The sequence below is a fragment of the Salmo salar genome, chromosome ssa18 (assembly GCF_905237065.1).
Source record: "Salmo salar chromosome ssa18, Ssal_v3.1, whole genome shotgun sequence".
NCBI classification, from domain to species: Eukaryota; Metazoa; Chordata; class Actinopteri; order Salmoniformes; family Salmonidae; genus Salmo; species Salmo salar.
Genome location: NC_059459.1, coordinates 12,593,990 through 12,621,802, shown reverse-complemented (window position 1 = coordinate 12,621,802; position 27,813 = coordinate 12,593,990). Strand labels below are relative to the sequence as shown.

The 27,813-nt window shown below is 46.6% G+C and overlaps 1 protein-coding gene and 1 non-coding gene across 5 annotated transcripts in view; both read right to left on the bottom strand.

The window, feature by feature from the left end:
• Positions 1 to 27,813, bottom strand: part of LOC106576737 (protein quaking) — an 89,921-nt gene that overhangs the window by 48,034 nt on the left and 14,074 nt on the right. For all 4 annotated transcript variants that reach the window (XR_006760324.1, XM_014154100.2, XM_014154097.2 and 1 more), the window contains exons 2-3: positions 14,630 to 14,772; positions 1,036 to 1,152 (exon numbers count right to left, since the gene is read on the bottom strand). Coding sequence is in view for 3 of the 4 variants with exons in the window: in XM_014154100.2 (XP_014009575.1) it covers positions 1,036 to 1,152; positions 14,630 to 14,772 (260 nt within the window). In the remaining variant the exon portion in view is untranslated. The remainder of the gene's footprint in view (positions 1 to 1,035; positions 1,153 to 14,629; positions 14,773 to 27,813) is intronic.
• Positions 20,764 to 20,818, bottom strand: LOC123728818 (U7 small nuclear RNA). The gene has a single exon (XR_006760590.1). It is a non-coding gene; the product is annotated as a U7 small nuclear RNA (small nuclear RNA).

Genomic DNA, 27,813 nt, shown 5'->3' with positions numbered 1-27,813 from the left:
TTGACTTACCCTGTAATACATTTCATCACCAACAACATAGTGGTTAGACTAAAGAGAGAGCCTCTCTCCAGCTCTGTTATGGGGAGATAGCTAGAGCAGCTGGGTTTCTGCAGGATGCTGAGCTGAAGCAGATGTGGAGGAGTGCAGGAGACCACAACAGGGATATCAGAGACACTTGTTTTATTTTTTTATGCCAGTGCCCCCCACTGGGACTCTGTGGAACAGCTCAGATCACCATCTCCACTAACACCACTTGTCCAAATAGAGGGACGGACCCTGCTTATACAGTGGAAACACAAACAGACCTTTCTCTGAAAAGAGAGAGATGGGAAATAAATAACTGTCCGTGTGTGTGTGTGTGTGTGTGTGTGTGTGTGTGTGTGTGTGTGTGTGTGCGCGTGTGTGTGTGTGGATGACCCCCCTCCAAGTGCTCCTCTCACATCCTACAGGGGCCAGGGTTAGGAGATCACGCCGCCCCAGCATGGTCATGTTTCAGGGACTGGATCAGGCTGGACTGAGGGCCCCTCTAGCCCCACTGCTGCTGGGCCCAACAGATCTGAGGTCAAGGACAATGTTTGAACACCTGCCCAGCCCTTCTCAGAGCTACGGTGCAGCTTGGGGGAAGGATTGTTGTTCCCCAATAGGAGGAAATATCTGAGTCTTCAGATGGCCCTGCACACTAGCGGACCAATAGAGGATGCAGTGCTGTTTATACAAAACGGTATGTAAACACACTACCAGTGTTACACAACTATTAGAGCCAATGGCATCTGAGAGAAGACGAATAGATTCAAGTGGTCAATTGCTGACATGATCAATAATGAGAGGAATACCAAATAAGATGTTATCTTGTAAATTGCAACCGTTGTGCGAGGGGGAGCTTATAGTACCTGAGAGTGTGTGTGTGTGTGTGTGTGTGTGTGTGTGTGTGTGTGTGTGTGTGTGTGTGTGTGTGTGTGTGTGTGTGTGTGTGTGTGTGTGTGTGTGTGTGTGTGTGTTAGTGTGTGTGGGTGAGTGTGTTTGTGCTCGCCTCACCTTCTTCTTGTCCCTCATGGAGCCTTTCCCGCGCACCATGATTTTACATCCTGTCTCTGCCTCCAGCTGCTTGGCTGTCAGCCCCCGTGGTCCCAGGATCCGGCCCACGAAGTTAAACTGCCAGAGAAACACAAACGCACACACGCATTAGAACCAGCCCTTAAAACCAGAGCGGCTCTTCAGTGCAGACAACAGGTCACTTTATCATTGATATGTATGTATGAGGACATAGTAGACAGTTGAAAGATGTCTGTCATGGAAATGTTAATGGGTTTTTCCTCCAGTCTGACACATTGAGAAGAGAGAGGAATCAGACACAAAGATATGAAAACACAGAGAGAAAGAACGAGAAAACAAGGTGAGGCGGTCTCTCGAGGGAGCCCCTTGTTTGACCCCTCCATTTCGCTGTAATCTCGCAGCCTTATCACCTGCCCGGTGCTCTGACACGACGGCGCTCGACGGCGACATCCGGGAGCGCCTTGCGACCAGTCCTGGGCCGCCGCTGAGAAGATAAGGCTTAGCGATCGTTCCCCCATTGATCAGCAGCCTAGGCTCCTCTCTGTTCTTCTCTCTTCTCTTCACTGGCCCTCACACTGCCTGTCAGTCAGGACTCAGGAGGGCTGACTATCGATGAGCTGGGACTGAGACTGACACATAGACAGGTCCTGAGCCTTGATGGACACGAGAGACAGACTGACTGACTGACTGCCTGACAGACTGAAAGGCTGCCTCACTAACTGATAGAAAGACAGAAAGATGGAGTGACTGACTGCATCACAAAAAAAGTTATAGCCACTACACCCACTGAATACAAACAAAACAGAACAACAATGGAAGATTGTACAGATTGGCATTCGGCATTATCTCCACTGATCACTTCATGTAATACAGTCACATTGATAGTGTTTTGATTCAGAGTCGACTCGACACTACAGGACGTAGGTTATGAAGACCTGTGGGAAACGTATAGACTGCGACGGTTACTTCCTCCTCTGTGGCTATTAAAGCGCTGTGCAGCAAAAATAATGGAGCCTCAAGTATCGAGAATCAAATGAAATGAGGTTCAGGGGTTGGACGATGGATTTTCATTCTGTCGGATCCGCAGCTCCCGTGTCAAAAGTGACGTACTGTGCGATGAGCAACGATTAATGTTAATCTTGTGCCTTTGCCTGTAATTTGAATCACTTCTTTTCATTTGGCTCTCTCGCTCCCCCTTTCTCCTCTCCTCTCTCCCTCTCTATGGGAATTATATTCATTGGTCTGTAATTCAGGGACAACTTGAAGATCTACCTATTTGTTATGTTATAATATCAACCAGAAAGAAAACAATGTTAAGTACAACATGTGATATGTTCAAGCCTAAAAACATTGTAGAATCTCGTTTCATCCTCCAAAGCTCTAAATGCGGAGCTCTAATACCTATTTTTCACTCTAATACCTATTTTTTAACTTAACAATTGCACTGTTGGTTAGGGCCTGTAACTAAGCACTTCCCTGTGAGGTCTACCTACACTTGTTGTATTCGGTGCACGTGACAAATAAACTTTGATTTGATTTGTGAGAGATGGTCACGATTAACAGGTGCCCATGCTGTCTTTCCTTGTATTTCTGCCCTTGCTGAAAGCCCAGTTGTTTTAGCCATTTGTCAGCTGCCACAGTAAGATGCTGCACCTGGCATGGTTGAAAAGGGCACATTCTGCTGCTTTACCATGAACTCTGCCTTCACACACAACACACACAACACACACCGCTCCCAATGAGAAAGAAAACATCAAAGACCATATCTCAGCATAGGGATACAGGGTACTCCATAGAACCAGCCTTCTGCATAATTATCAATGTCTACCATTTAAAATCATTCTGTTGACTTCACTTTGCAATCTCACTTTGATTGGGCATCACAGCGGTACATAGGCTTTCACATTGGCGCTTAAGAGCTCAATCAGTCTGTGGTGTCACTCTAGTCCAGGGATGGGAAACTGGCGGCCCATGGCTTTAGTAGGCCCGCGGACCAATCTAAAACCATTTTAATATTTTTGTTACTTACTGTTGAGTGTTAAAATGTCAATACACAACGTGGAATTTCGAATTTGTTTGTGCATCAGCAGTCACTTAATTGGCCTATGTGAACAAAAATGTTTTAGATTAGTAAATTAGTTTACCAGCCAGCTATCTAAACTTGTAGTAAGCATGGTCCAATTACCGACTGGTATGGGGCCCACTGATCATCAGCTATCATTTCAAATTCAGCAAACATTTGCCTACACCACACAGTATGTGTAGAATTGCATTAAATAAGTTATACAATTGCAAAATCTTCTCTCCGCCCCATGGAACAATCTGTAGATTTGCAGCGAACTTGCTTTAAAACGGCAATATTTTCTCTACACCTCATGGCAAAATGTGTAGAATTGCAGGAAATTACAAGTACATTTTTTCTCTTCTCTGTCACGAGGGGGACCACTAAAATGTTTGGCTCGCAAGGTGGGGGTATGGATGTGGGTACGCAGACCCACGAGCCACTGCAGTCCCTCATGATGAGTTCCGTTTTTTTTGTGGCCCCCACCCCCATCAAAGTTGCCAATCCCTGCTCTAGTCAATCACGCTTTTTTGTCTCCTGGAGAAAATATGCTCCAAGGTGCCCTTTGGGTCTGGACAATCAGAGAAACCACAGGACTTCCTCATTTTCATAAGTACAGCTCAGCTCACATTCACAAAGAACAAAAATCACATAGCTAGGCTACAGTACTTATCTCCACTCTCAGGTAGGGCTGTTGCGGTCATGAAATTTTGCCAGCCGGTGATTGTCAAGCAAATGACTTCCGGTCTCACAGTAATTGACCGTAATCAACATAAACACTTAGGAACTCCTGGCTTCCACGCATAGCCTACAAGCCACTGATGCAGACCTTTGTAACATCTACATTTGAAAAAGTCTAATAAATCCATTTAATATAGGCTACACCATCACAATAAATCCATTATTTATTTTAGACAGGTCTAAACATGAAATTAAGAAAATGTAGACTATTTCAGAAGAACAGAATAGCATACTATGAGTTGTCCTAACTGTATGTTAGGCCCTGATCTGGCTACGCCATATGGCTGTGGGCTACACTAGTTCATTTAGTAGACAGGATTTGCTTAGAATTCTGTGGCATTATTTTATAGTATGAAGAATACAACTGAACATAGGTGAATAAAATATAAATAATATTTTCTCCAAACGATTTGAGGGAGTGCGCACATGCGGCTATTCTGGGTTGAGCGGTTAACAAAGAAACAGGTACTCCTATATGCTTAGTTTAGAGTTATTAATGTAACTTTAGTTGTGATACAAATGTTGGGCTATATGTTTTGATGCAACTCTAATGATGGTTTGAAAAAAGTTGCATGAAAGGCATGAGCTCTGCTTTGTTTTTTGGGCAGTCTGCACACACTTCATCAGTCTCTCATTCCCAATTTGACAAGCACTTGATAATGCCTAAAATTTCCTGGCTACATCCCCTTTGTGTGGTCATAATGCCCCCTAAAAGAAATCCATGCATTTTGTGGCCAGTGGCCGTTGTGCCCTTGGGCTGAATATAATAATTATAATTCCCTTCTCCCGGCTACGTGCTGAAGCACCTCTCACTCACATGGCTCTCCGAAGCACCTCTCACTCAAATGGCTCTCCGTGGTCTTTCTCACAGGCTACAAGTGAAGACAGACACATCGGGGATGCAACTGTGTGCGTCCTTATCCAATTCCGAGGCGCATATTGAAGATATTGGAAGAACTGTCCAAATTTACTTTTCGTCACCCAACTAGATGAGTAGGCCTAACGAACAGCAAAAGCAGTAGCCTCCGTCAATCTACTATCCCCCATAGTACAAAAGTTGACCTATTCTATACGCGATGCGTATATATGTCAGTTACTCTACACCCGTTGTAAAGCGGATTAATGTGCTTCATTTTAAGAAGTTATTTGGCCACTTTAGTTGTGATACAAACTATATCAAAACATATAGGCCTATGGGCTAGGTTACATGAGGTGTGCGACTATGATTTTAAAAAGTTGCAAAAAAAGCATGCTCTGTTTCTTGCCTTATGCTGGACATCATTCACAAGTGATAATATATCATTCACAAGTGATAGGCTACTATTGTCACCCATCACACTATTCTTGATGTAATCTTGTCTTTACGTATACTAAATAATATTGGTGTGGAATTTGTTTTGATTTAGAATGGACCATTATCATGCACCTGTCTTGAAACAAAGGCAGCAGAAAAAAATACATGTCATCTATGGACTTAAATAGTGAATGGAGGACGCTTTTCCAATGGTTCATTTCATGCCAGCCAGGTAGGCTATACTGCTGTTCAAAATACAAGCAATGTGCTTATTATTAGGAAAGTTGAGAAATAAATATAGTAGGCCTAGCCTATAGAAAGCTGATGGGATCCTCCTCTTTTTAATAGAGGCCATCACTCTGTTTTCTCATGCAATTGCATAGCCTATAGAAATGTTGCGCAACATGAGCTCATGGGCTCTCAAGAAGTGTTTGATTCGATTTTTGATTACATTTGCATTGATGTCAGAGGGATTAGAGGGATTATGAGCCGTCCTCCCCTCAGCAGCCTCCTGTGATACAAAGCCACCAGCCATGGAACGACCATCACTTTCAGCCTACAATTCAGGAGACAACGTCAAGGCAGCTGCCAAGAGATTTAGGATAAGGCTCTGTCTATTACACCCTGTCATGATGATGATGATGATGATAAGCATCCTCATGTAGACGATGACAATGTACTGTAAATGTTATTTTCCTACCTATCACATTTCAACAAAATACCTGAGCCGTCTATTCAGATACCTGAGCCCTTTTAGTATGCAAAGCATGAGAAGACAAAAGGCATTATCATAGTCAAACATCCCCCTCCTCCGTAAATTGGGTCATAAAAGAGCATCTGTGAATTCTGTGAGCGGCGTCGCCAGGGCTCTTTTACACACGCTGCCTTATTCATGTGACACAACTCCGACGCAACAAAGCGCAAGTGACAGCGTGGAAGTGAAAGACTCAAAGCCACACTTCTTAGCGCCTCTCCGGTCTTCTTCTGGTCTTTTGGCGGTCTTCCTCTGTCACCTGCATTTTGATATCCCTCCTTCAGGAGCATCCTTCTCTCCTCGATATCCGGGAGCACCTTGCAACCAGCCCTGAGGCGCCACTGACAAGATAAGACTCAGCAATCGTTACCCCATCGATCAGCAGCCTAGGCTCCTCTCTGTTCTTCTCTCTTCTCTTCACTGGCCCTCACACTGCCTGTCAGTCAGGACTCAGGAGGGCTGCCTATCGATGAGCTGGGACTGATACTGACACACTGACAGGTCCTGAGCTTTGATGGACAAGAGAGACAGACTAACTGATTGACTGATTGACAGACTGGCATACTGGCAGACTGGCATACTGGCAGACTGGCATACTGGCAGACTGACAGACTGACAGACGACTGACTAACTGACGACTGACTAACTGACTGACTGACAGACAGACTGGCAAACTGGCTGACTAACTGACTGGCAGACTAACTGATTGACATACAGACAAACTGACTGCTGACAGTCACTATCAAAGTGTATAAAGTTTATAGCAACAATACCCACTGAATACAAAAAAAACAGAACAACAACAATTAATGGTTTTACAGATTGGCATTCGCCATTATCTCCACTGATCACTTCAGAGTCGACTCGACACTACAGGACGTAGGTTATGAAGACCTGTGGGAAACGTATAGACTGTGACGGTTACTTCCTCCTCTGTGGCTATTAAAGCGCTGTGCAGCAAAAATAATGGAGCCTCAAGTATCGAGAATCAAATGAAATGAGGTTCAGGGGTTGGACGATGGATTTTCATTCTGTCGGATCCGCAGCTCCCGTGTCAAAAGTGACGTACTGTGCGATGAGCAACGATTAATGTTAATCTTGTGCCTTTGCCTGTAATTTGAATCACTTCTTTTCATTTGGCTCTCTCGCTCCCCCTTTCTCCTCTCCTCTCTCCCTCTCTATGGGAATTATATTCATTGGTCTGTAATTCAGGGACAACTTGAAGATCTACCTATTTGTTATGTTATAATATCAACCAGAAAGAAAACAATGTTAAGTACAACATGTGATATGTTCAAGCCTAAAAACATTGTAGAATCTCGTTTCATCCTCCAAAGCTCTAAATGCGGAGCTCTAATACCTATTTTTCACTCTAATACCTATTTTTTAACTTAACAATTGCACTGTTGGTTAGGGCCTGTAACTAAGCACTTCCCTGTGAGGTCTACCTACACTTGTTGTATTCGGTGCACGTGACAAATAAACTTTGATTTGATTTGTGAGAGATGGTCACGATTAACAGGTGCCCATGCTGTCTTTCCTTGTATTTCTGCCCTTGCTGAAAGCCCAGTTGTTTTAGCCATTTGTCAGCTGCCACAGTAAGATGCTGCACCTGGCATGGTTGAAAAGGGCACATTCTGCTGCTTTACCATGAACTCTGCCTTCACACCCAACACACACCGCTCCCAATGAGAAAGAAAACATCAAAGACCATATCTCAGCATAGGGATACAGGGTACTCCATAGAACCAGCCTTCTGCATAATTATCAATGCCTACCATTTAAAATCATTCTGTTGACTTCACTTTGCAATCTCACTTTGATTGGGCATCACAGAGGTATACAGGCTTTCAAATTGGCGCTTAAGAGCTCAATCAGCGGTGTCACTCTAGTCAATCACACTTTCTTTGCTCCAGGAGAAAATATGCTCCAAGGTGCCCTTTGGGTCTGGACAATCAGAGAAACCACAGGACTTCCTCATTTTCATAAGTACAGCTCAGCTCCCATTCACAAAGAACAAAAATCACATAGCTAGGCTACAGGGGGTGCGAAGGGGGGGGCGCTGTGGGATTATTTAAGATGAAGAGGTAGGGTTTCAAATGTTTTCTGAAGATCGGGAGTGACTCTGCTGTCCTAGCTTCAGGGTGATACTGGTTCCACCATTGGGGGGCCAGGGCAGAGAAGAGCTTTGACTGGGCCAAGAGGGAGGGCCAAGAGACCAAAGGTGGCAGAACAGAGTGCTCTTGGGGTGTAGGGTTTGAGCATAGCCTGAAAGTAGGGGGGGGGCAGTTCCTCTTGCTGTTCCATTGGTAAGCACTATGGTCTTGTAGTGGATGCGAGCTTAGACTAGAAGCCAGTGGAGTGTGCGGAGGACCGGGGTGACATGAGAGAACTTGGGAAGGTTGATCACCAGACAGGCTGCAGCGTTCTGGATAAGTTGCAGGGGTTTGATGGCACAAGCAGGGAGCCATAGTCAAACATCCCCCCTCCTCCGTAAATTGGGTCATAAAAGAGCATCTGTGAATTCTGTGAGAGGCGTCGCCAGGGCTCTTTTATACACGCTGCCTTATTCATGTGACACAACCCCGGCGCAACAAAGCGCAAGTGACAGCGTGGAAGTGAAAGACTCAAAGCCACACTTCTCAGGGCCCCTTCGGTCTCCCCCCAGTCTCCCTCCAGTCTCCCTCCAGTCTCCTTCAGTCTCCCTCCAGTCTCCCTCCAGTCTCCCCCCAGTCTCCCTCCAGTCTCCCCCCAGTCTCCCTCCAGTCTCCCTCCAGTCTCCCTCCAGTCTCCCCCAGTCTCCCTCCAGTCTCCCTCCAGTCTCCCTCCAGTCTCCCTCTGTCAACTGTATTTTGATATCCCTCCTTCAGGAGCGTTTGTCTCTCATCTCCTGCTCTACTCTCCCATCACACCAAGTCTAGTACTTTGATGCGTTTGGCATCAGTATCGGGCATATTGAGACTGTGTGTGTATTGAGAGGACAGGTGTGTGTGTGTGTGTGTGTGTGTGTGTGTGTGTGTTAGGGCTGCATGATTTGGGCCAGAAAAATCGAATAGTGATTTTCTTTTCTTACCAAATATTGCAGTTGCGATTTCACTTGCGATATAGATCAAAACACTTGGATGAACTGTTGGAATCAGGTAGAATGTTTTCCATTAAGAACCAGTGTAAAGCAGCATCGTTCCTGTTCGGAACAATCTGTTGACCGCATTTGACCTAACAGAACTGTATGCAAACTTCTAGTGAATCTAACAGCAGGGAGGAGGAACTGTGCTGCTTGAGTGGCAGGGGGCGGGGCTTGGTGTGTGTGGGAAGCAGCAGCAAGGAAAGAGAGGGAGAGAGACGACAAACAGAGTAAACTATAAAAATTGACTTTACACACGCGGCTGAGCGGCGTTTCAAAATAAAGCGAAATCCCTTGCCATATGGACATTGCACATGTTAATATTGCCCGATTGTGTGTGTGTGTGTGTCTTTGTGTGTGTGTGTGTCCTTGCGCGTGCGTGTCCTTGCGCGTGCGTCTGTTTCGAGAGGAAGACAAAAAGGGCAGAATTAGAATCCCATTTCCCATCTTGTCAGGCGAAATCGGTGCGAGTGACTGGCAGTGTGAGAGAGGGAATTTGTGTGGAGGTTATCAGCGGTGGCAGGTGAGTGCACTTCAGACAGGAATATTGTCCCTAACCCCCCCCCCACGTCCCTCTTCCAGTGTTTAACCGTATCCGTCAGGCCGTTGAGTGATCCACACGGCAGCTGCAGCTCCCTCAGGACCACGATGGGCAGAAACAACACAGGCCCACAGCAGGTGCGCTGGGGTCAAACACAAATGTACGCGTGTCCACTGTCCATGGATTTCTAAAGCAAGTGAGTCTCCCACAATCTCGGCCCAACAGCGCGATTTCCACCATGGGATTTGGATGGGTGGACACTGGAACGGGTGGAAGGAATGGTTCAAATCATTGGAGTAAAAATGGTGGATCCAAATCCCATCCATAGTATTGATCAGAGAGGGAGAGCAGCCTAACTGCAGCAGCCAGCCGGAGACGCCAACAGGACAGAGACAGATTGACTTAGTGGACCCTGCAGCCCCGAATCAACCCACCCCACCTCCACTCCCCACTCCCCAGAGAGAGAGAGAGAGCGAGAGCGAGAGCGAGAGCGAGAGAGAGAGAGAGAGAGAGGTGGAGCAGGAAAGTAAGAAAATCCATTGAAGCTAATGGAATGTCTAATATCTGCTTTTAAAGGACTCGCCCTATTTACCCAATCTGGACAGTGGAGATGAAGTGTGTTTTCCATCAGCTACAATAAAAACGAAGGAGCTGAACATAATTAGGGCCATTTAAGACTGGGAGCACGATGGACCAATCGCCAGACACTCACACTGATCTTATTATCTTATGAAGATAAACGAGCTAGCCGCTGTAATAGGCAAATTAATTATTGTGTGGCTTCTAAATCGCACTCTCCTCTAATTCCCTTTCGCAGGATGTCTTTTGTTTTCATTATTATGGAGGACAAGAGGCTGAGCGTGGAAGAAGAAAGGCCAGATAGCTCCTTCAGGAGAGGGTGTGTGCGTGGGTACTGGACGTGTGCGCGTTCTTGTGAGTGATTATTGACCTTACCATAATTGACCTATATAAATATATTCACATATATTTTAAAGTAAGTTTGAACATGAAACCCGGGAGACCAGGGCCTTGAAAATAGTACGAGACATTCCTTTTGGCTCGTAGCAACAGTAATCCGAAAACGGCATCTCTCTTCTTCCTATCTGGAATCATATATAATCCCACTTTTCATTTCCAGCGTAAATGATTTCCCTTCCCATAGATTTAGTAGACTGACATTGGTATTGCGTCATCGGTTTGATCTGTGTGTGGTGAATGACAGAATGAGGTGAGCCTTATCCCGGCCCCAGCCCCTCCTGGGTGATGATGCTGTGTGTTGTCGGAGCGGTCCTAATGTCCTAATGAACCCTAATTAACCTTCATTAGCTAAGCAGTGATCCACAACGCCTGTGTTGCTGTGTTGCTGGCACCTTCCTCTCTCCCCTGCGTCTCCCCTGCGTCTAGCGCTGTTTATAATCATCGCATTAATGAGGGGGCTAATTTATATGCCATAGCTCACCTAATCACAGGCACAGACAGCCCTCCCTCCTCTCCTTCTCTCTCGCACCCCGTCACTCAATCTTCTTTGCACCTCAAGTGGACCTCCAGCTGTAGGGATGGGAGGGAGGGAGGGAGGGAGGGAGGGAGGGAGGGAGGGAGGGCTGCCCTCCTAAAACCAAAGTCACTCACCTCTCTCTCTCTCTCTCTCTCTCTCTCTCTCCCTCTCCCTCTCCCTCTCCCTCTCCCTCTCTCTCTCTCTCTCTCTCTCTCTCTCTCTCTCTCTCTCTCTCTCTCTCTCTCTCTCTCTCTCTCTCTCTCTCTCTCTCTCTCTCTCTCTCTCTCTCTCTCTCTCTCTCTCTCTCTCTCTCTCTCTCAAACACAAACACCTATGGAAGGACGTGCACCAAACACACACGCGTCCCTGCTCTCCTTCCTTCCTTCCTTCCCTCCCTCCCTCCCTCCCTCCCTCCCTCCCTCCCTCCCTCCCTCCCTCCCTCCCTCCTTGACGTTTGTGAAGGATGGCCAAGGCCAAATGAGAAGACCGAGGGAGAATCAATCCAGCCGCACATGCTCCTAATTAATTAATAATCAGTTGTGGTCTCTCTCGCTCATCTCCACTGTGGACAAGCATGACCCAGAAAAGGACACGCAGCAGCCAAATGATGGATGACGACAGCTCATTCACATTGCCTGCCCCCCCCCTCCCTCCACCCTCCAACTCATACTGTTGTATTCACCACAACCCTCAGAAATAGACTAGAATACCATCCATGGACCACTATCTAGCACGCACGCACACGCACACACACACACACACACACACACACACACACACCCACACACAAACTGAAATACCCGAATGAATGACAATACAACAATAAATCCCTTCTGGATTTCTGTATCTCACTGCCTAATAACATTGTTCTGCAAATTGGAACGGGTGTGGGCTGCCAAGCCGGTGGCAGCAGCGCTGCGAGGAGTTTGAAGGGGCAAATTCATTTCCGTGCCGCTGCTCTCCTGTCTCAGACACGAGGTTGTTTTCTCTCTTTATCAAACAGACCAGGCCAAGACTCCCCTGCCCCGATTCCCCCACCTCATCTCACTCACACATTCATCATCACCTCACACGTACGCGCGCACACACACACACACCCGCCCGCCTGCACATACACACACTTCTTTGCAACCCACTGCCCTCTCACTTCTCATACCAACATCTCTCCCACCCTCTCCTTCCTTCGCGACACATCCCCCTTACTGTAGCTCCCTGCTTTAACCCCCCCCACCTTCACTCCCTCTACTCCATGAAGCCACCCAGCACCTCTCTCAACACCTCGTCACTTCTCCCTTCACACCATGCCAACCCTCTACCCGCCCCGCCCCGCCATCACCAATCTACCCCTTTCGTCCTTCTCAATACCCCCCATCTCATCCTCTCCAGGGTAGCACCCTATGCCTGCCTTTAATCATTACCCTCCAAGTGGAGGTAACTGGCATCCCTCAGTAAGTATGCCCAGCATGCACACACACACACACACACACACACACACACACACACACACACACACCATCGCTCCCTCCTCCCACCTGCCATGCCACCCGGTTCTATAATTTAAGTGCTTCGGAAGCAGCTCCATGAACACACCTGCTTTCAGAGCTGACAGTTTGAAGTTAATGCTTTCCTACATTAGGGTCCTATGCAATTAGCCATTTCTTACTGTCTCCAGGTGAGAGATGCTACCGAGGATCACTTAGCTATTTGATTTGGAATTTTAGGACCCCTTAAGGTAAAATCAAATCAGATAAATAAATAAATATAGACGTTTTTGTGAGATGACCGATTTTTGGGATTGCCTCATGGTCTGACAAACACCGCTCTAGCTCTACCAACTTTCACCGCAGATTAAGGGTGACATCGGCGGATGTGGTGGATTACAGATATCTCTAGCTTAAACTGGCAGATTTTGATGGGGATGTTTGGATTATGCGTGGACATCGACTCTAAGGGGTTAACTACTCTAACCTGTGGAAAACACGTCACTATCAGCCATGATAATTGTATGCAAAACCACACACACACACACACACACACACACACACACACACACACACACACACACACACACACACACACACACACACACACTCTCTCTCTCTCTCTCTCTCTCTCTCTCTCAGGGCTCCAGCACTCTCAGGTGGGGGCTACTTGAAGTCCTGGCATTTCATCTCCCAGTGTTCCTAATGAAGCCATCCTCAGTAATAATGATCTCCTCTGTCCTTCAGAGCAGCAAGGACAGCCAGCATCGACACTCAGTCACTCTTCTGCTGCTGCTGGCCTTTCCTGGAGATTAGTAGAGAAGACAAACACACGCGGACGGACATAGAAACTAAAAGACCCATAAACGTAGCTCACACCATCTACAGCCAACACAGACTGACAGACTGCAGAGACAGTACCCCTAAAGGAATGTCACCAAAGCTAAATCAATTCATACGTCAACTACATTTACCACAATATCCATATTCACAATTTGTTACAAATTCATAACATGCACCATGGAAATGGCTCTTCTGGGGGAAGGAATCCAATATTTCCAGGTACACTGGTCAATAGGAAAGGGTCTGACTCAACCTCCCTGGGGAAATATGGTGGCATAAACAACCTTTTTATAGCCTTAAAGCTTCAGCAGAAATACAGCGGACTAATCTGGACTGGAGCGCTGTGTTTAAACCTCCAAGGACTCACCTCCACTAATGCTGCCCGCGCAAGAACCCGCCACTCAGAGAAACACGTTCATTGGGATCAATCAGCTCGGAGCTCGACTCGCTCCCCCTGAGCCAGGAGGGTTAGGCGAGCAGGATCCGAGGGCGATTGCTTAAAAGATTTGTTAACTGCCAGGCGGGTTCAGGTGCGAGCTAGAATCAACATACGGTTGAGGGGAGTCCAATGTGAGGACTTCTACAGATTATTTGAGGTACATACTGCATCTTCTGCCTATTACCCACTATCTAATGTATTTCTGTGTTTTTTTTTTATATGATATAATATGTTTACATGACTAATAATACCGAGGTAAAGAAACAGCACAGCAGTTCAGAAATGGTACCGGACCGTAAACGACAGAATTGTCTGTTTTCAGAATCTTTCAACAATGTAGTGGTGATTGTACAGTACTGGTATGATTCTCATGAATAGAATTCACTGAGGGACATTATTCAAAACCAGGTCAAAAAAATATAGGGAAGGTGAGACTATTCTGCACAGGACAATCAGTCCAATAACGTTAGCTATCCCTCAGGGTTACATGCCCAGTCAGAATCCCACACCACCCACCTCCTAACCTAATCAATAACTGGGACATGGGCCCATCTTCTAACGCAGAGGAAACTAGATTACCTGGATTTGTAAAAACCTGGTAATCCAATAAGTTTATACTGAATAGAGCTGCGCCCAGTTGACCAGAAATGATATGATTCAGATGAATCTAGGGAAGTGCCTTGACGCAAACATACATTTTTCATTGGAAACTTGGTGGTGGTCCTTCAGGTGCGCGCGTGTGTGTGGGGAGATGACCTGTGTGCACGCGTGCGTGCATAATCGCACGACAGGTTGTACTCACATCGGGGTACTCTTTCACAGGGACAAAGAGCTTCTCCTGGAGCTGCACGATGGGGCCCACTGCGTCAGGGAGCTCGCTGCTCCGCTTCTCTGTGCTGCCGTTTAGCGTGTCGTTGTACATGTCCTTGCGCACCCGGCTGATCTCTGGAGGACAGGAGGAGAAACAAACACTGTCAGTCGGATGACCGTCAGAACAACACAGAAACTACAATAAACTGCGAGACAGTAAGGATAGCAGTCATACCATAACAAATAAAGATTAACCTGGATTCATAGACCCGCTCATACCACCACATAATCTGCGACAATGAGGAAATATACGGTAAATCCTATATAGTAGCTGAAGAATCAGGACATCCGTATGACAGGTAGAGACAAACACCTGTCTCCTTCAGCTACCTCCAACTGGTCTACAGATGTAAGTCCTAACCACACCTGTCTCCTTCAGCTACCTCCAACTGGTCTACAGATGTAAGACCTAACCACACCTGTCTCCTTTAGCTACCTCCAACTGGTCTACAGATGTAAGACCTAACCACACCTGTCTCCTTCAGCTACCTCCAACTGGTCTACAGATGTAAGACCTAACCACACCTGTCTCCTTCAGCTACCTCCAACTGGTCTACAGATGTAAGACCTAACCACACCTGTCTCCTTTAGCTACCTCCAACTGGTCTACAGATGTAAGACCTAACCACACCTGTCTCCTTCAGCTACCTCCAACTGGTCTACAGATGTAAGACCTAACCACACCTGTCTCCTTTAGCTACCTCCAACTGGTCTACAGATGTAAGACCTAACCACACCTGTCTCCTTCAGCTACCTCCAACTGGTCTACAGATGTAAGACCTAACCACACCTGTCTCCTTTAGCTACCTCCAACTGGTCTACAGATGTAAGACCTAACCACACCTGTCTCCTTCAGCTACCTCCAACTGGTCTACAGATGTAAGACCTAACCACACCTGTCTCCTTCAGCTACCTCCAACTGGTCTACAGATGTAAGACCTAACCACACCTGACTCCTTTAGCTACCTCCAACTGGTCTACAGATGTAAGACCTAACCACACCTGCTCTCACTTACACAACTCTGGTACATTACGTAGAGGAAACCATGGGCATACACGCATAAGAAAACACATCGGTGCTTGTCTGCCTGAGATAATGTACTGCTGCAGGAAGAGCTGGCCACAAACACATTTAAAATGCAGGCATGAATGTAACATCTCTGGGTGGCTTTTGTCTCTTTCATAGTACGAGATGACTTTGATTCTGAAGGGATTGCTGAGTATTCCTTTCCACCGTCATCCATCGACAATGAGTGTGGAAACGTTAAAGAAAAGTATGAAAACAACAAGGAAACAATGCATACCTATTCATGAAAGCGGTCAACTGTCAAGCCTGCCAGCTGTGCGCCTATTACTGATAATGCAAATGTACGTAAACAATCTCACACAGACAGACACACATTCAGACATGAGCCAAACATGACATGTACACACATACTTGATAAAGATAACTTAATCCTTCACATTAATTCAGCCAACACACACACACACACACACACACACACACACACACACACACACACACACACACACACACACACACACACACACACACACACACACACACACACACACACACATTGGGTGGCTATGGTATGCCAACAACAGCTATAGGCATGAAAATAACAGATGTACAGACATTTGAGAAGCTTAATTCAAAGGCTACAGAGCGACAGACAACTCAGACTGGGGAGTCATGTAACCTCAGGCATAACCTCAATAAACAAGTCGAACCGCTGGGCCTGTGGGCCTCCTCTCAAACTCTCTCAGCGGCAGGGAAAAAAAGACGCCAGTAAGTCAATAGTGTAGTATTGATGACCGAGAGGAGTGAGAGAGAAAGGGAAAGATGAGCAGAGACAAATAAACAGACAGACAGATAGAGGGAGGGAGGGAAGGAGAGAGAAAATGAGACAGATTAAATGAAAGAGAGGGAGAACGTGAGGCACGCCTGCCTTGAACAAACCCGTGGAGACTATATGTCATTCACATGGCCTGTGCGCACCGCAGAGGAGAAGCAGGGAGATGGAGGACCGGTAATCATGGTAAATTACTTTTAGAGACATTCGGTCCTTTTAACGAAAGGGGGGGGGGTTCTAACTCTCCGTTCCGTAGTTAAACCAGCGGATGTTACCCCCCGAGGAGAGAAAGGAGGGAAGAAGTGGGGAGGAACGAGAGAGAGAAAGCGAGCGAGTGAGAGAGAGAGAGAAGGAAAGGAAGGGGGAGAGAAAGAAGGAAAGGGAGAGCGAGAGGCAAAAGAGATAAGAGAGAAAGAAGGCGATGGAGAGAGAGAGAGAGAGAGAGAGAGAGAGATAGAAAGAGTGAGAGAGATATATGGAGAAAGAGAGCGCTCTAAAAGGTGGGGAGGACAATTAAAACCATCACCCCTGTGAATATTTCATCAAATACATGAACTATCCTCGTCCCAAGCTGCCCCGGCACACATGGGCTAATTGTATTACGGGGGGGGGGGGATGAATCCTGATATAATATTCTCTGGGGCAAACCAAGAAGGATGGAGAGATGTAATTAAAATGGAGATGGCTTCCCGACATACTGCCATGCATTCATCATATACATAAAGTACACTGATACGCCCACCACATCCATGACTTTATTGGTTTCTTCACACGCGGGGAGGGTCCACCGAGACCTGCAAACACACACACACAACCAATGTGACACACACACAGAGAGAGAGGTACAAACGCCTCCTCCGGTAACCTCGGCCTCGACCAGCGTGGAAGTATGGTCATTATACAGACGTCCGTCATCATCACATTGATCCTGTATGTCGGGGAGCCCAGTGTGATGGCAGGGTGAGGTTGCAGCTGGTGGATGGCTTTATGGGCCTATTGTAATGGTAGGTGATTTACAGCCCCCCTGTGGGATGGTCAAGGCTGGCACTGTGGGAAAAAAAAACATCCCTCAGAGAAAAACTTCCTTCAAGAGGAGCCCGAGGAGTAAAATAAACAAGACGAACTGTTAGCCACTCTGGATAAGGGATAAGAGCATCTGCTGAATTACTCAAATGTAAATGTGAGGAGGAAAAAAAAAAAAAATGCACTGAAACCCTTCTCTGCTCTACACCATCCCAGACAAAGCACTGGCTCTAGTGGTATCGACAAGCTGGCACATGCTACCGCTGCCAAATAATGGAAGCATCTGTATTTCAGATCCCATGAATGCAGATGGAATGGCTCCAGTTGCTATTGTTGCAATAATCTCCAGTAGCACAGCATCTTCATTTTGTAATGTGTGGGAGTAACAGTAACAGCTAAGGTACATAGAAGAAAGAAAGCTCATTTAGATGTGCTGTGGTGTACGGGCTATTGTCGAAACACGAGGTACATAGGGAAAGGAAACCCGCCTTGAGAGCATCGCAACGAAAATCAAATCCAAGGGGATTTGGGACCGAGCCTGAGGGAATTCCAACCTGAATTATCTTAGTAAATCATCCAGCGTCGTTATGCACATAGCTCTGTCCTACATGTGAAATGTCTGCTACGTACATAAATAACGATCGTGTTTTTCTCCCAAGCGTCTGGCATGCCACTTCTGCCTTTAAAACACATGAGATATGTGAAGGGATTAGGGCTGAAACATGCAGAGGCGATATACTGAGGCCCTTTGTCGGGCGTGACAGCAGCCAATTCAGCGTTCATTTTCCCCCTCCCCGGGATGCCATACATTTCAGTTATCACTCTGAAGTCGTGAACACTGCTGCTGTTTCAAGCTCTCCGATGAAATAGACAACCCCAGCTAATGCAAGGGGAAGGGGAAGTGGCAGGGATAAACTACTGCCAAGTTAATTTAATGCATGATTTCAGGGAAACGGTGTGATCTTATAAAAATCACGCTGGGTAATTTAATGAAATTGTCAGATTAATATTTGATCGTGTGCAGATGTTTATTGATGCTGGGAATTAGAAACAGGACTCCCGCGGGTCTCGCAGGTCCCGCGGGATTCTGGTCGGTATGGGAGTCAAGTTCTAGAGTCAAGTTCAGGACGGGACAGGATCAACAGTCCACAGGAACAGTTATAAACAGAGTTTTTTTGGGGGGGGGGTGGAAATATGTCATGTGAGGAGCATTTCATAAAAAAAACAACGACTGTGTCGGCTAGGCCTAATATAGTTTACTTAATAAAAATCAATTTAACAAAGGGTAATTCCCCCCCCCCTTCCACGGGTCACTCGCTTCAGTTGTAGCCAGTCACTATAGGTTACCTCAGATGCCAATCTACCTCAGTAGGCTAAATGATGAAGCCTTCAATAGAGGAATTGCAACGTGTTGTTGCAGCCAAAGACCTATCACTAACATTCTCATTAGAGCCAAGGAAAGAGCAATGTTTTAGATCAATTTGATGGAGTTGTCTTTGGCAATGAAGGAACCGAGCACATGGCTTGTAAAAAACAAAATGGTGCTGTTTAATCAAATAGGATACCAACCGAAGAGCTGGACAAGCGGCCTAAAGCGACATAGCTGCTCTACTTTCCAACAACTCACCATCAAGCCCAATCGTTTGCGTATTTTACTAAACCCGTGCCATCTGAGGTGAAAAGTGAAATAAAAATAGATTGACTTATGCAGTATTGCCACTCAGTAAAACAAACAATGTTGTACATGTTAATGTATTGTAAATGTTGATATGTGTACAGTGCTCAGCTGCAGGCTGCAGTTTGATGCCGGTGCTGTGCAGAGACAGACCATCCTGCTGGGGTCTCATGTCCTCATCCTCCAGCTTAATCCATCTACCTTTCAGGTCATTTAGAATACGCTGTTATCCAGAATGACGCAGGCCTACAGTCAGTACATTTAACTAAGATACTGTAGGTAAGACAAGCACATACCACAGTCGCATATTGCATTATTTGAATCATTTTCAATACTTCCTAAACAAACACAATAAGCTACATATTTCTGGGTGCAAAAATGAGCGCGGGACGGGAGTGATTTTTATTGGGAAAAGACGGGAAGTTCCAGGGGTTATAGAACTGTTGCGGGATCAGGACAGTACAGGAAAATAATTGACAGGACAAGACGGGACAGGAATGGATTTTCACTCCCACGTCAACCTCTACTAGGAATGTCTCGACTATGAGACGTAAATCAGTGTGAACGAATCGTGTATGTCGGGTTGTGCTTTCGAAGTAATGTCCAGTGGTCCGACTGGAACCCCAGTCCCGAGGACGATTAAACTGTCCCCGGTGATTTATGGACAGGGTTATTACAGCATTTTTGGGGGGTGATTTGTCAGCTTTCTGAACCCCTCTGAATTCAATAAATGTCCTGCTCTGGTCTGAAGGGCTAATCTTTCTGCACTGCTGAGCACACCCTGCTGCCACCTGTGTATGCGGGGACACACTTTCACTCGTGCTCTCACACACACACACACTCTCGCCCGCGCACACACACCTTACAGGTATACATTTAGTGCAAAAGGTAACGTAACATTTACTCTATTGTAAAGGAACAGTGACAATCTGACGAGGATATGATGACATTTGTGATGCCCATCCAAGTGATCCTGAGAGAGAGAGAGATTCAACACACACAGATTCATTCGACCTACGATTGAACACAATCTGCCGCACGTATCCGCAGCAACGAGCCTCTGCTTTCCTGAACGTCGCCCGCTATTAGCCTAGCCTGAGAGCAAATGACCCTCACAGACACAAGCTTGCACCCACAAACCCTTAACCATCGCACCGCATCAAAACCTTAAACAGTTAGTTGCTCATTCAATAATCAGAATGAAACAGGGTTGCGGTGAAAATCAAAGTAAAGATCACGAGCAACTGGTCTCTGCTCAATTAACCGCCTGGAGGAGATGTGACAATTGTGCCATAAGATTGATCCTATTACTGAAAAAGCAGCTGGTGAGTTGGGGCTTCTGCTGATCCCCAGAATGTGCCCATATAAAAAAATATACAATATTATACTATGGTCTAAATACTGTAGTATTACTGTATGTATATACTGTAGTATTCACTGTAGTGTTTTTTTGCTGACTTTACTGTAGTATTTACTATAGTGTTTTTGTTTTATTATCTTTGACATAGAAGTGGAGGCTTTCTCCTTCAGGAAACCTACTGGAGAAATACTAAAAGAGCATGTTTTCCAGAACCTGTAAGTAGGTAGGACTGGGGTCTGAACGGAGAGCTCAGAGCATCTGCTCTTTTCTATAACCTGTATGGAACACAATGTGGTCTATACCATATGTAGGTTTCTCACTTGGGATATGGGGGAGGGGAATGGGCAGGGTATATGCGAATTAAATACTGTAGTATTTACAATAGTAAAAAAAGTGTTTTTGCAGACATTACTGTAGTATTTACTGTAGTATTCTACAACATTCTGTAGTAAGAAATACACATGATCGAGGGACACTACATTGTGTAGTATAGTATTCTACCGTTTATTACCGAATTCCATAGTAAGTACTGTAGTATTCTATAGTAAACTGTAGTATTTTTTTTAATGTGGGTGAGATCAGTGTATCAGATGCAGTGTGTGTGTGCGAGTGTGTGTGGGGGTGCGTGTGTCCGCGTGTGTGTGTGGGGCTGTGATCAGCTGGTGCCCTAAGCAGGCCGCGTTCTTCACCAGACTGACATGATATGATATCACCTTCCTTTATGGTAAGGGCAGCACACACACCACAGAGGAAGATCGAGACATGCAGACAGAAATTACAAAAAGTTAGATAATGAAAGCGAGCGAGAGACCGAGATAGAGAGAAAAAAATGAGAGCATGAGCACGTGAGACAGAGAGAGACAGAGACAGAGAGAGAGACAGAGACAGAGAAACAGACAGAGAGACAGAGAGAGAGACAGAGAGACAGAGAGAGACAGAGAGATAGAGACAGAGAAACAGAGACAGAGAGTGCGAGAGAGAGACAGAGAGACAGAGAGAGAGAGAGAGAGATAGAGAGAGAGTATCGTCCTGACACCCTCCTGTGTTTGTAATTACGGGGCTCTGTGAGTGGCGACCACATCGAGAGTGACGGTTCAGTCAGGACGGGGGGATGAGGGTGAACGCTCAAACAGAGACGCCATCTGGACCTGTGCTTTCTTCAGAATAATAATTATCATCCTTCGCCCCCTCCCTCTCTCTACAGTGTACCTGCTTTGTGTCCACCTACGAATACAGAGCCCTGATCCCAGCTAAATCAATCCATCACAAGATGGACTTCAGCTCCGGTAATTTGTGATGATTCCATTTTGGGGGGGCAAATAGGGAGATACATCTCTGTGTATGGTCCAGTTGCCTCATTCTCCTCTATGAAAATATATACTGCTCTAGTTTAGACCCCTAATGGCTGTGGATTCTCTCTAGAGAATACATGGAGAGGAACTAGGAAGACCAGTTCAAAGGTCAGATGATATGGGACCAGCAAGCACCCTTCAGATGACGGTCTTCAGATGACTAGGGGGCTGTGTCATTGGGGGACAAGGTGCCATATTTAGATGCCCAGCCGGCAGGCCGCAGCTCATATCCCACTGCCATTATTGACTCAGGGGCCCGGTGGGCACAAACCAGCTGTGCCCTAAAGAAAGTCTCCTGAAACCTCTCGCTCTGACAAAAATGAGCAGGGATACTCCCTGTCACGAAGAAGAGAAGAGAAGGAGGAGAAAGGAGGAGGGGGAGGGGGGATGCGCACCCTGCACTGCCTGCTCTGGCACAGACCCCCAATGACACAGCCCCCTAGTCAATTAGCTTAGTGTGGTGGAGCTAGCATAGCCTAGTAGCATAGCCTAGTAGCATAGCCTAGTAGCATAGCCTAGTAGCATAGCCTAGTAGCATAGCCTAGTAGCATAGCCTAGTAGCATAGCCTAGCAGCAGAGCCTAGCAGCAGAGCCTAGCAGCAGAGCCTAGCAGCAGAGCCTAGCAGCAGAGCCTAGCAGCAGAGCCTAGCAGCAGAGCCTAGCAGCAGAGCCTAGCAGCAGAGCCTAGCAGCAGAGCCTAGCAGCAGAGCCTAGCAGCAGAGCCTAGCAGCAGAGCCTAGCAGCAGAGCCTAGCAGCAGAGCCTAGCAGCAGAGCCTAGCAGCAGAGCCTAGCAGCAGAGCCAGTTGAGTATTTTAGCCAAAATGGCGCCGAAGCAGAAGGGAGATGCTTTACGTGTTCGTTTATTTGCGTTGTTTGTAACTTCTTTTTTTACTATTTTTGTACATAATTTTGCTGCTACCGTCTCTTATGACCGAAAATAACTTCTAGACATCAGGACTGCGATTACTCACCACGGACTAGCAGAATCCTTTTTCTTCTTTTACGACTCTGACGAGCCCGAGGCAGAGGATAAGAAAACCCTCACCCAGAGGTGGCTCTCCTAGTAGCCGGGGACTTTAATGCAGGGAAACTTACATCAGTTTTACCAAATTTCTATCAGCATGTTAAATGTGCAACCAGAGGGAAAATAACTCTGGACCACCTATACTCCACACACAGAGAAGCATACAAAGCTCTCCCTCGTCCTCCATTTGGCAAATCTGACCATAATTCTATCCTCCTGATACCTGCTTACAAACAAAAATTCAAACAGGAAGCACCAATGACTAGATCAATAAAAAAGTGGTCAGATGCTAAGCTACAGGACTGTTTTGATAGCTCAGACTGGAATATGTTCCGGGATTCCTCCAATGGCATTGAGGCGTACACCACATCTGTCATTGGCTTCATCAATAAGTGCATCGATGACGTCGTCCCCACAGTGACCATACGTACATACCCCAGCCAGAAACCATGGATTATAGGCAGCATCCGCACTGAACTAAAGGCTAGAGCTGCCACTTTCAAGGATCGGGACTCTAACATGGAAGCTTACAAGAAATTCCGCTATGCCCTCAGACGAACCATCAAATAGGCAAAGCGTCAATACAGGACTAAGATCGAGTCATACTACACCGGCTCTGACGCTCGTCAGATGTGGCAGGGCGTGCAAACCATTACAGACTACAAAGGGAAGCACAGCCGAGGGCTGCCCAGTGACGCGAGCCTACCGGACGAGCAAAACTACTTCTATGCTTGCTTCGAGGCAAATAACACTGAAACACGCATGAGAGCACCAACTGTACCGCAGCCGATGTGAGTAAGACCTTTAGACAGATCAACATTTACAAGGCCGCAGGGCCAGACGGATTACCAGGACGTGTACTGCGAGCTTGCGCTGACCAACTAGCAAGTGTCTTCACTGAAATGTTCAATCTCTCCCTATCCGAGTCTGTAATACCAACATGTTTTAAGCAGACCACCATAGTCCCTGTGCCCAAGAACACTAAGGTAACCTGCCTAAATGACTTCCGACCGTAGCACTCACGTCTGTAGCCATGAAGTGCTTTGAAAGGCTGGTCATGGCTCACATCAATACCATCATCCCAGAAACCCTAGACCCACTCCAATTCGCATACTGCCCCAACAGATCCACAGATGATGCAGTCTCTATTGCACTCCACACTGCCCTTTCCCACCTGGACAAAAGGAACACCTATGTGAGAATACTATTCATTGACTACAGCTTAGCGTTCAACACCATAGTGCCCTCAAAGCTCATCAATAAGCTAAGGACCCTGGGACTAAACACCTCCCTCTGCAACTGGATCCTGGACTTCCTGACGGGCCGCCCCCAGGTGGTAAGGGTAGGTAACAACACATCCGCCACGCTGATCCTCAACACAGGGGCACCTCAGGGGTGCGTGCTCAGTCCTCTCCTGTACTCCCTGTTCACTCATAGCTGCACGGCCAGGCACGACTCCAACACCATCATTAAATTTGCTGATGACACAACAGTGGTAGGCCTGATCACCAACAACGACGAGACAGCCTATGGGGAGGAGGTCAGAGACCTGGCCGTGTGGTGCCAGGACAACAACCTCTCCCTCAATGTGATCAAGACAAAGGAGATGATTGTGGACTACAGGAAAAAGAGGACAGAGCACACCCCCATTCTCATCGACGGGGCTGCAGTGGAACAGGTTGAGTTCCTTGGTGTCCACATCACCAACAAACTAACATGGTCCAAACACACCATGACAGTCGTGAAGCGGGCACGACAAAACCTATCCCCCTCAGGAGACTGAAAAAGATTTGGCATAGGTCCTCAGATCCTCAAAAGGTTCTACAGCTGCACCATCGAGAGCATCCTGACTGGTTGCATCACTGCCTGGTATGGCAACTGCGGCCTCCGACTGCAGAGGGTAATGCGAACGGCCCAGTACATCACTGGGGCCAAGCTTCCTGCCATCCAGGACCTCTATACCAGGCGGTGTCAGAGGAAGGCCCTGAAAATTGTCAAAGACTCCAGCCACCCCCTACTCATAGACTGTTCTCTCTGCTACCACACGGCAAGCGATACCGGAGCGCCAAGTCTAGGTCCAACACGCTTCTAAACAGCTTCTACCCCCAAGCCATAAGACTCCTGAACATCGAGTCAAATGGCTACCCGGACTATTCACACCCCCCTTCCCCCCCTCCACACCACTGCCACTCTCTGTTGTCATCTATGCATAGTCACTTTGATTAACTCTACCTACATGTACATACTACCTCAACTAACCGGTGTCCCCGCACATTGACTCTGTACCGGCACACCCCTGTATATATTGTTATTTTTTACGGCTGCTCTTTAATTACTTGTTACTTTTATCTCTTATTCTTATCCGTATTTTTTTTAACTGCAGTGTTGGTTAGGGGCTTGTAAGTAAGCATTTCACTGTAAGGTCTACACCTGTTGTATTCGGCGCATGTGACTAATAAAATTTGATTTGATTTGATTTTTGAAACCCACTGTACGCTGGTGCAGATGGCCGCCTGATCAGGAAGACAGGGCTGACAGTCCTCATTATCCACCGTGCACACAGCAACACACAGAGCAATACACAGGCAGATATATACACACACACATACATAGACAGATACACACACAGGCAAAGACAGCAATAGCAATACTCGGAGAGAGAGAGAGAGCATGTATGCACCAGAGGAGGCTGGTGGGAGCAGCTATAGGAGGACGGGCTCATTGTACTGGCTGGAATGGAATCAATGCAACGGTCCCAAACACATCAAACATATGGAAACAATGTTAACTAGTAACCCTAAACCTTGTCCATAAGTTTAAAATAGCCTTTGTCCTCGTGGGGACGTGGGGAATGTCCCTACGAGGGATACTTTTTTTCCTATCCTTGTGGAGACTTTTGGGGATTTCAGTTCCCCACGAGGATAGAAGAACAAGACCACACACACACACACATACATGCGCGCGTGCTCGCGCAATGCAGTGATTTCTGCACTATATACAGTAAAAGAGCAAGGCTGTACCTTTTGTGATACGCTGTACTGTGGTTAGGGCAGGAGCTCAGCCAATCACTCCATGTCAGCTTGTGGACCGGTATATGCTGTACGTCACAGGAGGTTGGTGGCTCCTTCATCGGGGAGGACGGGCTCGTGGTAATGGCTGGAGCGGAACCAATGGAACGGTATCAAATACATCAAACACATGGTTTCCACGTGTTTGATGCCATTCCATTTGCTCCGTCCTGGACATTACTACGAGCCGTCCTCCTCTCAGCAGCCTCATGTGCTGTACGTATGTACAGGGCAGTATTAAATGTGTTTGTACGCGTGTATGTGCATGGCTATACCGTGAGTGTACGGAGCTGCTTTTGAGCAGCTGCTGCCTCAGGAGGTGCTGACACAAAGGAAATGATGAATCTCAGTGGTGATGGCTAAAAATGGGCCAGGAGTAAGGATGGTGCTGGGCTGGGCAGGGAGGCCAGCATATGGTCACAGCGTCACAGTGACATGGACGCCACATGCCCCGGGGCTGGCCTGATGGCCGCAAGGCCTGATCGGCTCACTAGCACCTCTCAACAGACCTGGGCAAGGACAAACTGGAGGGAAGACAGGCAGCAGAGAGACACTGAACTAGAGTGAGACAACGTGAGACAATGAGAGACACTGAACTAGAGTGAGACAACGTGAGACAATGAGAGACACTGAACTAGCGTGAGACAACGTGAGACAATGAGAGACACTGAACTAGCGTGAGACAACGTGAGACAATGAGAGACACTGAACTAGAGTGAGACAACGTGAGACAATGAGAGACACTGAACTAGAGTGAGACAACGTGAGACAATGTGATGATATGAGACATGGATAAACACTGAGCTAATGTGAGCCACTTAAGAGACACAGACACTGAGCAAATGTGAGACACCCAAATAGACACTGAGCAAATGTGAGACTGAGATACTGAACATGCCAAATTTGGTAAATGTACAACAATGGCTGTGTTGACTGGGCAAATATTAGTAGGCAGTTATGCTGACCCTTGGTCACATTTAGCAAGGACACTGTGAAACACAATGAGACAAGGAGAGACTGATAGACTAAAATACACTGAAACACAGCTAAGACAATACATGACATACAAACTGCACTCAGTGATTTCATTTGCGGATGAACAGCAGAATACTGATGAAACATTCCTGTGCTGCTCTGCATGCTTTGGTTCGGGCTGACATAATTGGGTTGTGCTGTCACAAGACATGCGGTTAAAGAGTTAATGGTTTAATGCTTGTGAATGAGTGGCTGCAGACGTCACATGTTCAGGGCAAGGGAGGTCGGCTGGAGGATTGCAGCTCCGAAAATGATCGACAAACATTTTCAGCCCTCAGAAAGCAAAACCCCCCCCAAAAAATGTTTCAGAGCCAAAATAAAACATTTTAGTGTAGCACATCAGGACGAATAACATTTTGGAGCACAGAAATCCCACGTTGGGAGCAGTATGATAACTCATCTTAACGAATCCAAAGACATCATTCACACGTCTCAACCTCAATATTTCAACTAAAGATAGGCCTTTATTTCAACTAAAGATAGGCCTATATTTCAACTAAAGATAGACCTACAGTATTTCAACTAAAGATAGACCTACAGTATTTCAACTAATCTGACATCTCGCAGCTGAAACATAAAACATTTATAATCCACCTTCAAAAGAGGAGTGGAGAATACTCCATCTTTCCTTTGAGCCGTTAGTGAGCCGGGATAATTGAGGTCAAGGATTGCTCATTTTTCACAGCCGGGTCCAGATTCTCTTTATCAGCATTAAACCAGGG